Source organism: Panicum virgatum, chromosome 2N, assembly GCF_016808335.1.
Source record: "Panicum virgatum strain AP13 chromosome 2N, P.virgatum_v5, whole genome shotgun sequence".
Classification (NCBI taxonomy): Eukaryota; Viridiplantae; Streptophyta; class Magnoliopsida; order Poales; family Poaceae; genus Panicum; species Panicum virgatum.
This window is the reverse complement of record NC_053146.1, coordinates 8,844,894-8,852,972: the sequence shown is the minus strand read 5'-3', so window position 1 is coordinate 8,852,972 and position 8,079 is coordinate 8,844,894. Positions and strand designations below refer to the sequence as shown.

At 45.8% G+C, this 8,079-nt stretch overlaps 1 protein-coding gene across 1 annotated transcript; it reads right to left on the bottom strand.

Moving 5' to 3' along the window:
• Positions 1 to 6,501: 6,501 nt before the first annotated feature.
• Positions 6,502 to 7,507, bottom strand: LOC120659677. The gene is made up of 2 exons (XM_039937888.1): positions 7,201 to 7,507; positions 6,502 to 6,880 (listed from the first exon to the last, which is right to left on the bottom strand). The coding sequence occupies exons 1-2, from the start codon at positions 7,469 to 7,471 to the stop codon at positions 6,837 to 6,839; spliced, it is 315 nt and encodes a 104-aa protein (XP_039793822.1). The 5' UTR covers positions 7,472 to 7,507; the 3' UTR covers positions 6,502 to 6,836.
• Between the last annotated feature and the right edge of the window lie 572 nt (positions 7,508 to 8,079).

The window sequence follows — 8,079 nt, the reverse complement described above, 5'->3', positions numbered from 1 at the left end:
CGACGCGCAGCCCCTGTCACGAGGACGGGCCATTTCCTAGACAGCCATCTCTCCCCGCTCCGGAGGCATCGGCGATGGCGGATCGGCCCCTACCCGGTGATCGCCCCTGCCTGGCCCCCATCCTTCGCTCGCCGCCCACTGCTCGTCCCCTTCCCGTCGCTCGGGAGGCATCTACCTAGGAACGTAAATGGATCAGATACGGACGGATATTACTGATATCGGATTTGTTTTCATATTTTTGTTCGAATACGGAGTCGAATACGGAGTCGAATACGGATAGTGCTAGTTTTTGCCAGATAAGATTGCAATGAATGTCGACATCATAAAAATGTAACTTTTGAGTATTCGGATACAGATCAGTTACGGATATTGAATACTGAGAATCGGATACGGACGGATAAAAACCCTTCCAGATCGGATCGAATTCGAATACAGTCGGGAAATATTCGTACCATTTACATCCCAATCGCCCCCGCCCGTCGCTCATCCTACGGTCATCTCCTAGGAGGTAGGATGGCAGGCGGCCGACGACTGTGGGCTCTGGGAGGTGGGGTGGCAGGCGTCCAGTGACCATGGGCTCGCCTGTCTGTCTCTCCACCACAATGCAGAGGGAGTGAGATCGGGTTCCCCACTTCTCGAGAGGTACTCGTCTGATGGATCCCATCCTGAATCCCTTGTTTCGAGTTCGTTAGGATGAGTACTAGGGGGGAAGCTGGCAGGGACGACAGTCAGCCGGCGGTAATGGAGTTCGAGTCCACGAACCTGGAGGCCGAGCGGAGGCGCCATGGTAGGCTCAACAGCCACATCCTCGCGGTCAGGGCCGTCGTGCCAAACAACAACATGGTACATATACTAGGCCCATCATGGCGATGCTTCTCCTTTCACTCATCCTAGTGCACACATTCAGCCAATGGACGTTAAATTTTTTTGATTGCAATGTTTCTCCCATTTGTTTGAGATGAGCAAGGAGTCCATGCTGTCTGATGTGATCGATCACATAAAGAAGCTCCAGAACCTAGTCCTTGAACTCCATGGACATTGAATTTTCTGCCATGTGCAGGTAAATAGATTGAACTCCTTAGGCATCAAGTTTTTGTATCATGTGATTTGATCCTTGAGGTTTTCCTAGTAGTTTCTATCAGGTAATAGAATATGTTTCAATTTAAGTTTGTCTTGCTTATGTTAAAAATATATTTGCAGGGATCATATTAGGTTGGCAATTGTTCTTGCCCTCTATGAAAAGTATCTGAAGCTACCTTGGATTTGGAAGCGAGCAAATGCTAATGCAGACATTCTCAACTACGATGGACCGAAAAAAGTTTGCTCCGATGATGGTCATCAGCATGAGCAAGCAAGCTATGGTGGCAACTGGAAGGAATACCTTCATCTGAAACCTAAAGCCATACTGAACTAAATGAAGATACTTAATCCTACATAGTTTTTATATTTTTGTGACTCGTGAGTGGCAGCTGACCATTTTGAGACATATAATGCAGGCATTTTAACTTGTACAGCCCGGAATAGAATGCATAGTGTTCGCTGACTGCCATTTAGCAGGTCATCTGTTAAATTAAAGAAAATTCTACTAGTCAAACATTTTTTTTGCAAAAGCTGTTTGCACCAATGGTTAAGTAGAAGTGTTTGTGCTAATGGTTTAATCTTGTTCAAACCTGAGGCTGGTAGCATGTAGGAAACAGATGAGAAATGAACTGTTCATTGTGACAATTCTTCTCAGTTGAAAATGTTTCTTTTTGTGATAAATTAACAAAATTAAGATGGTGATCTAACTCATTTTGCTTACCCATTTAGCTACCATTCGATTCTACCAAATTCATCAAAATCTATTCGGATACCTTGGCAGTGTGCAATGATTTATTAACCTGTGGAAGCGACGAAATCAATGGCTACCAACCTGACCAAGCATAGATGGTCCGGTGTTGCCTTGGACGAGAAGGCCTCACGGCGCCAATGAGGAGCAGCTGTTCTGTGATGTTGTGGAGTCGATGGATAGGAGTGGGAACCCGTGGCGGCGGGCACACAGCAGCCGGCCAGCCCTAAGGATGCGTGGTGGCGCGCGCGGCAACGGGCGATGCATGAGTCACGTCACGTCCCGGGGTGGCGGCCAAGGAGGAGGCGAGCTCACTCAGGAGATGGGCGCCGGCCAAGGAGGAGGCGAGCTCGCACGGGAGATGCACGAGGGGTGGCGGCCTCGGAAGAAGAAGGGGCACGGAAAGGATAGGAGCTAATTTTGTAAAAAAAAATATAAAAAATATCCTCAATTTATATTAAGGTACTAATGACAATTTTATCCCTTTTAATCGATGGTCGGATCTTTTCTATACTACATACTACCAAGTGGTAGTATTGTGCACCATAAAAGAAGTCCAAAAGAAAGGTCACGCAGATGCTTTTTAATTTTTTCTTATGTACTAGAGCAGACTGGATCTTATCTTTGGATCACATTTGATTGCCCATGGATGATTACAAAATGTTGAATCATGATGAAACTCCTTCCAAGATTAATTCCTGACACCGCTCTAGTCATTGTGCGAGACATCGCTCTCGTTCCTCCTATATACTTGTTTCTGAATTCAACTACGATGAAGCAAGGAGTAGAAGATAGAGATGAAATGAAGGATAGATGATCAGACTGCAGAAAACCAAACAAAAACCCATAGACATCAATGTTGTATTCTCGCTTTGGTTGAGGCAAAAGTTCTTTGCCCAACAGTTTCGTCAGGCACCCAGGATAGAGTTGAAATGAAGGAGAGATGATTGCAAAACCAGAGAACCCCACAGACATCAATGTTGTTGTGTTCTCTTTGTGGTTGAGGCAAAAGTTCTTTGCCCCAATAGTTTCATCAATCATCATGCGCCCACGGAAGCCTTTAATTCCTGATGCCTTCTAATCCTCCTGGATAAACCTTTTAGATGAATTCCAAGGGAATATAATCTCACCTGAAGAAGACATGAAACATATATAATTTGTGTGGCGGGCATTGCGAACACGAAGAAGGCACATTATGGTAGCCTTGCCTCACCTAGACTTATATAAGGACCTGTGTGTACTGTTGGAATTGGGGAAATTTTGTGGCTGGGTTACTTCTCCCCATAGCCCTTCTCTTCTCTTTATCTCCTCCACTTTACACAATGGTCCTTATACATTTACTAATTACAACAATACACGAACACTCCCCCTCAAGATGGGCTAAAGATATTCAACATACCCATCTTGTTACATGCCAACTCATTATCCTTAGGACCTAAACCTTTTGTGAGACAATCACCTAGTTGGTCACGAGATTTGACATACTCCAGCCTTAGAGCACCACTGTCTATCTTCTCCTTTATGAAGAACCTATCAATCTCCACATGTTTCATTTGGTCAAACTGAACTGGATTATTTGCTATATTGATTGCCTCTACATTGTCACAATGAAGCAACATAGTCTCATTCTTCAACACCCGAAGCTCCTTGAGAACTCTTCAACCACATCATCTCACACAAAGCCAAGGCCATCGCTCTATGTTCGGCCTCCACAGTAGACCTTGACACCACAGCTTACTTCTTGCTTCTCCATGAAACAAGATTACCACCTACAAACACACAATATCCGGATGTGGATCTCCGATCATCCCTACTGCTTGCCCAATCAGCATCACAATACCCTTCTAGATTCAGGTGACGGTTTGCTCTAAACCACAACCCCTTACCAGGGGTTCCCTTCAGATATCTCAGAATTTGATAAACCACCTCCAAATGCCCAGTTCTGGGATCATGCATATACCTGCTCACCACACTCACTGCATAAGCAATGTCAGGTCTAGTATGGCAAAGATATATCAACCGACCAACTAGCCTCTGATATCTCTCCCGATTCACAGGGTCACCTGACTCAGCACAAGTTTAGTGATTCCTATCGATAGGTGATCCACATGAGCGACACCCATACATCCCTGTCTCCGCCAACAGATCAAGGACATACTTTCTTTGGGATAGAATAATTCCCTTTGATGATCTAGGAATCTCAATCCCAAGAAAGTATCGAAGTGGTCCAAGATCCTTTACCTCAAAGGCTTTACCTAGCCTTTCCTTCAGTTTCTTGATCTCCTCTACATCATCTCCAGTGATCACTATATCATCAACATAAACTGCTAGGATAGCAATATGAGAGCCCTGATGTCTGTAGAAAACCGTGTGATCTCCATTGCATTGAGAGTACCCCATATCACACACTACTCGTCTGAATCTGTCAAACCATGCACGTGGTGACTGCTTCAGGCCATAGAGTGATTTCTTAAGTTTGCACACCTTTCCAAGAGTCTGTTCATTTGAAAACCCCGGTGGAATTTCCATATATACCTCTTCTTGCAAATCACCATGAAGAAATGCATTCTTCACGTCTAGCTGATGAAGTGGCCAACCAAAGTTAGCTGCACATGATATCAATGTCCTCACTGTACCCATTTTTGCCACAGGTGCAAACGTTTCATCATAGTCGATTCCATATGTTTGACTGTATCCTTTTGCAACCAATCTTGCTTTGTACCTATCCACCTTTCCTTCGGGAGTCTGCTTTACCGTGAATACCCACTTGCAACCAACCGCCTTCTTTCCTTTTGGAAGATGAACAAGTTCCCATGTCTTGTTCTTTTGAAGGGCAAGTAGCTCTTCTTTCATTGCATCTTTCCACTTTGGATCTTGTTTAGCACACCTCCAATTCTTCGGAATAGGCACTACTTGTAATGATGCAATAAATGTTCTATATGCAGGAGAGACACTAGAGTATGAAACATACTTAGCAATGTCATGTTCATAACCATAACAAGAAGGAGGTTTTTCAGCATTGACTCTACAATCTCAAGTTTGTGCAAGGGGTAACTCTACAAGTTCAAAGGTGGGAGAAACATTACCAGCTGAGGGTGGCAGGTTCGATGGAGAGGGATCCGATGAGTGTCAGACCTGGGACAGCGGGACTGCTTATAGGCATAGAATCTTCTAGAGTAAGGGATAGCTCATGGATGTACCTTACCTCTCTTGTAACTACCCGAATAGGCGTAGAACTAGCTGCAGTACAAATGAAACTATCTGATTGTGTTGTAGTAGGACTCCAACTGTACTCGGCTAGGACTTTCCATGTAACCCTGGCCCCCCGAATATATAAGGGCGGGCAGGGACCCCCTCAAAACACATCAACACCTAAGGCAATACAAACCACCACACAGGACGTAGGGTATTACGCCACTCGCGGCCTGAACCTGTCTAAATCTTTGTGTTCCTTGCACCATCGAGTTCCAGAGCAGTCGATCCCTACCTACAAACCTTACTGCTAAGGGTATCCCTAAGCAGGCTTGGCGGTAAACACCGACAAGGAGAGATATGGGACTGGAGCTTTAGCTTGTTCGGGTTGTGGTTGCTCCCCCTGCTTCTTAGTCCTCCTTCGAAAATACACTATGGGTTGCTCCCCCTACTTCACATTCACCTTGTCCCCCTGCTTCTCATTGACCTTCTTCCCAGTGGGGCACGGGATTGTCCCAACAACTACAGCTTCACCATCCTCCATTCCCTCCTGACTGTCAATATTTTGATCATCATGATCCCCACTCACACCTCCTGAAGCCTCATCATCCTCTACACCACCAGTAATACCTGGATCATCATGATCCTCACTCACACCTCTTGAAGTGCACCACCGCCAATCACACCTCATGAAGCCTCACCAGCTAAATCTCCTGAACCACCATGCTCATTTATAGGACACGGGATTGTCCCAACAACCATGTTTCCATGAGTCACACCATCATTTTTCAAATCATCACCATTCTCATTCTCCCCCTCTCTACTGTCACTCTCAATGACTAAAGAGAACTCCTGCAATAATGGATTAAGATCCCCCTTCTTTGTGTAGTATGGTTCTTCCTCACGAAATATTACATCCATACTCACAAAGAGTCTTTTTCCAATGGCATCCCAGCACTTGTATCCCTTTTGTGTAGATGAATAGCCAACAAAGATACATTTCACATCTTGTGGGTCCAATTTTCCCACTGAAGATTTGTGATCTTTGACAAAACAAACACAACCAAATACCTTAGGAGGCACCTTGAACTCTCGTCGTCCCAACATGAGCTCAGCAGTTGACTTCATGCCAAGTATCCTAGATGGCATACGATGGATGAGATATACTGCTGTCATCACAGCCTCACTCCAAAGGTATTTAGGCACATTCATCTGGAATATTAGAGACCTTGCAACCTCCAACAAATGCCGATTCTTTCTCTCAGCTACACCATTCTGCGATGGAGTACCGGGACAAGTGGTTTGATGTATAATCCCATGATCAGAAGTGTATTCCCCAAAATCATTATTCACATACTCCTTTCCATTATCAGTGCGAATAATCCGAACCTTCGTATTAAGATGATTGTCGACTAGCTTATGAAAATCTTGGAAGCATTGGAGAACTTCATTCTTGCCCTTGATCATATAGATCCATGTCATTCGGGTATAACAGTCAATAAAGGTAACAAATCCCTTGAATCCACTTACAGATGTGACTGAACAGAGACCCCAAACATCATAGTGTATCAATATAAAGGGTTCAAAACTACGAAGACCAATGTTAGGATAAATTGATCTTGTATGCTTGCCAAGTTCACATATATCACATAGAAGCTTACTTCTGTCTACCTTCTTAAAAGCATCGGGGTGTAATCTGCTCAAGCTCTCAAAAGGCACATGTCCTAACCGATGATGAAGTAGCAGGATTTCCTTCACATCTTCTTCAACAGCTGTTGTCAGTGCTGTCTCCTCATGATTGATAAACCACAACCCATCACACCTGACTCCAGTCCCAATCACTTTCCCGGTACCCTTCTCCTGAAAGACACAAGAGTTTTAATCAAAAGTTACTGTGCACTTGAATTGATCAATGATTGAACTTATAGAGATGAGGTTGACTGGAAATGAAGGAACATGCAGGACCGATGATAAGTTAAGGGATGGTGTACACTCTATAGATCCTACACCATGAATTTGTTGGAATGTGCCATCAGCAGTTCGAACACACTTAGAATGAATATATGGGCTATAAGATTTGAAATGACTAGACATGCCTGTGACATGCTTGGATGCTCCTGAATCAATAATCCAATCTATGTGATGCTTATATGAGGATGCAAGTGTTTGTGCCTAAGTACCTTCGCCCATGTGGGCGTAGTTGACGCAGTTACCGAAATTAGCAATAACAGCTGCAGGACCAGCTGGGGTGGTGATAGAAATTTCCTCCTTCTCCTTTACTAAATCACACTCCCTTTTCTTCACCAACACCTCAGCCTCCAATAACTTTGCTCTAGCTTCAATCTCCGTCTTCTTAGCATCCTTTGTAATTCCTCCTAAACCACCACCAATTGCTATCTTCATTGTAGCCTTTTGTACCTCCTTTTTCACCTTCATGTCTTCTGAACTCATCCTTACCGCAGCTTAATCACACAGTGCTGCAGTAGCTCTTCTCGCACTCGCCCACAACCACCTGGTCGATAAACACACACGAACCAGCTTCTTTCTCAAATATACCAATGCTTCACTCTTCTCTTGCGCAGCAGCAGCTCTTTGCACGGACTCAGAAGCAGCAGCCCCCTTTGAGCGGCAGCAACTAGCAGGTAGCTTTCTTTTTCCCTTTGAGGGAAGCAGCTAGCTTTCACTTTGCCACTGACGAGCACTCTGTTGTCGACGCCACCTCACGCAGCCCTCAGCTCGCATGCCTGCGCACAGATCCACCCGCACAGCCTTCCGTGGGGCTCGCAGTGCTGCTCGCCTGCGGCACCTGCGCACGCGCACCTCCGGCCTGACCTGCAGCGCGCACGCACGCAGCGCCGCTCGCCTGCGCCACCTGCGCCTGCGCACGCCCGCCGCCGGCCTGACCTGCAGCCGGTACACGCTCCCCGCCGGACTAGCCTGCAGCGCGCACGCACGCCTCGCGCCTCGCTCCGCGCGCGCCCCGCCGTCCGCGTCGGCCGCTCACATCTCACGGCAACGCCAGCCATCTCACCCTAAACTCTGTATACCATGTTGGAATT

Coding starts and splice junctions, on each gene's coding strand:
- LOC120659677 (XM_039937888.1), bottom strand. CDS start 7,471: ATGAGTTCAGAAGACATGAAGGTGAAAAAGGAGGTACAAAAGGCTACA. Junction 6,881..7,200: donor CTACGCCCACATGGGCGAAG/GTACTTAGGCAC, acceptor TGTGTCTTTCAG/GAGAAGGGTACCGGGAAAGT.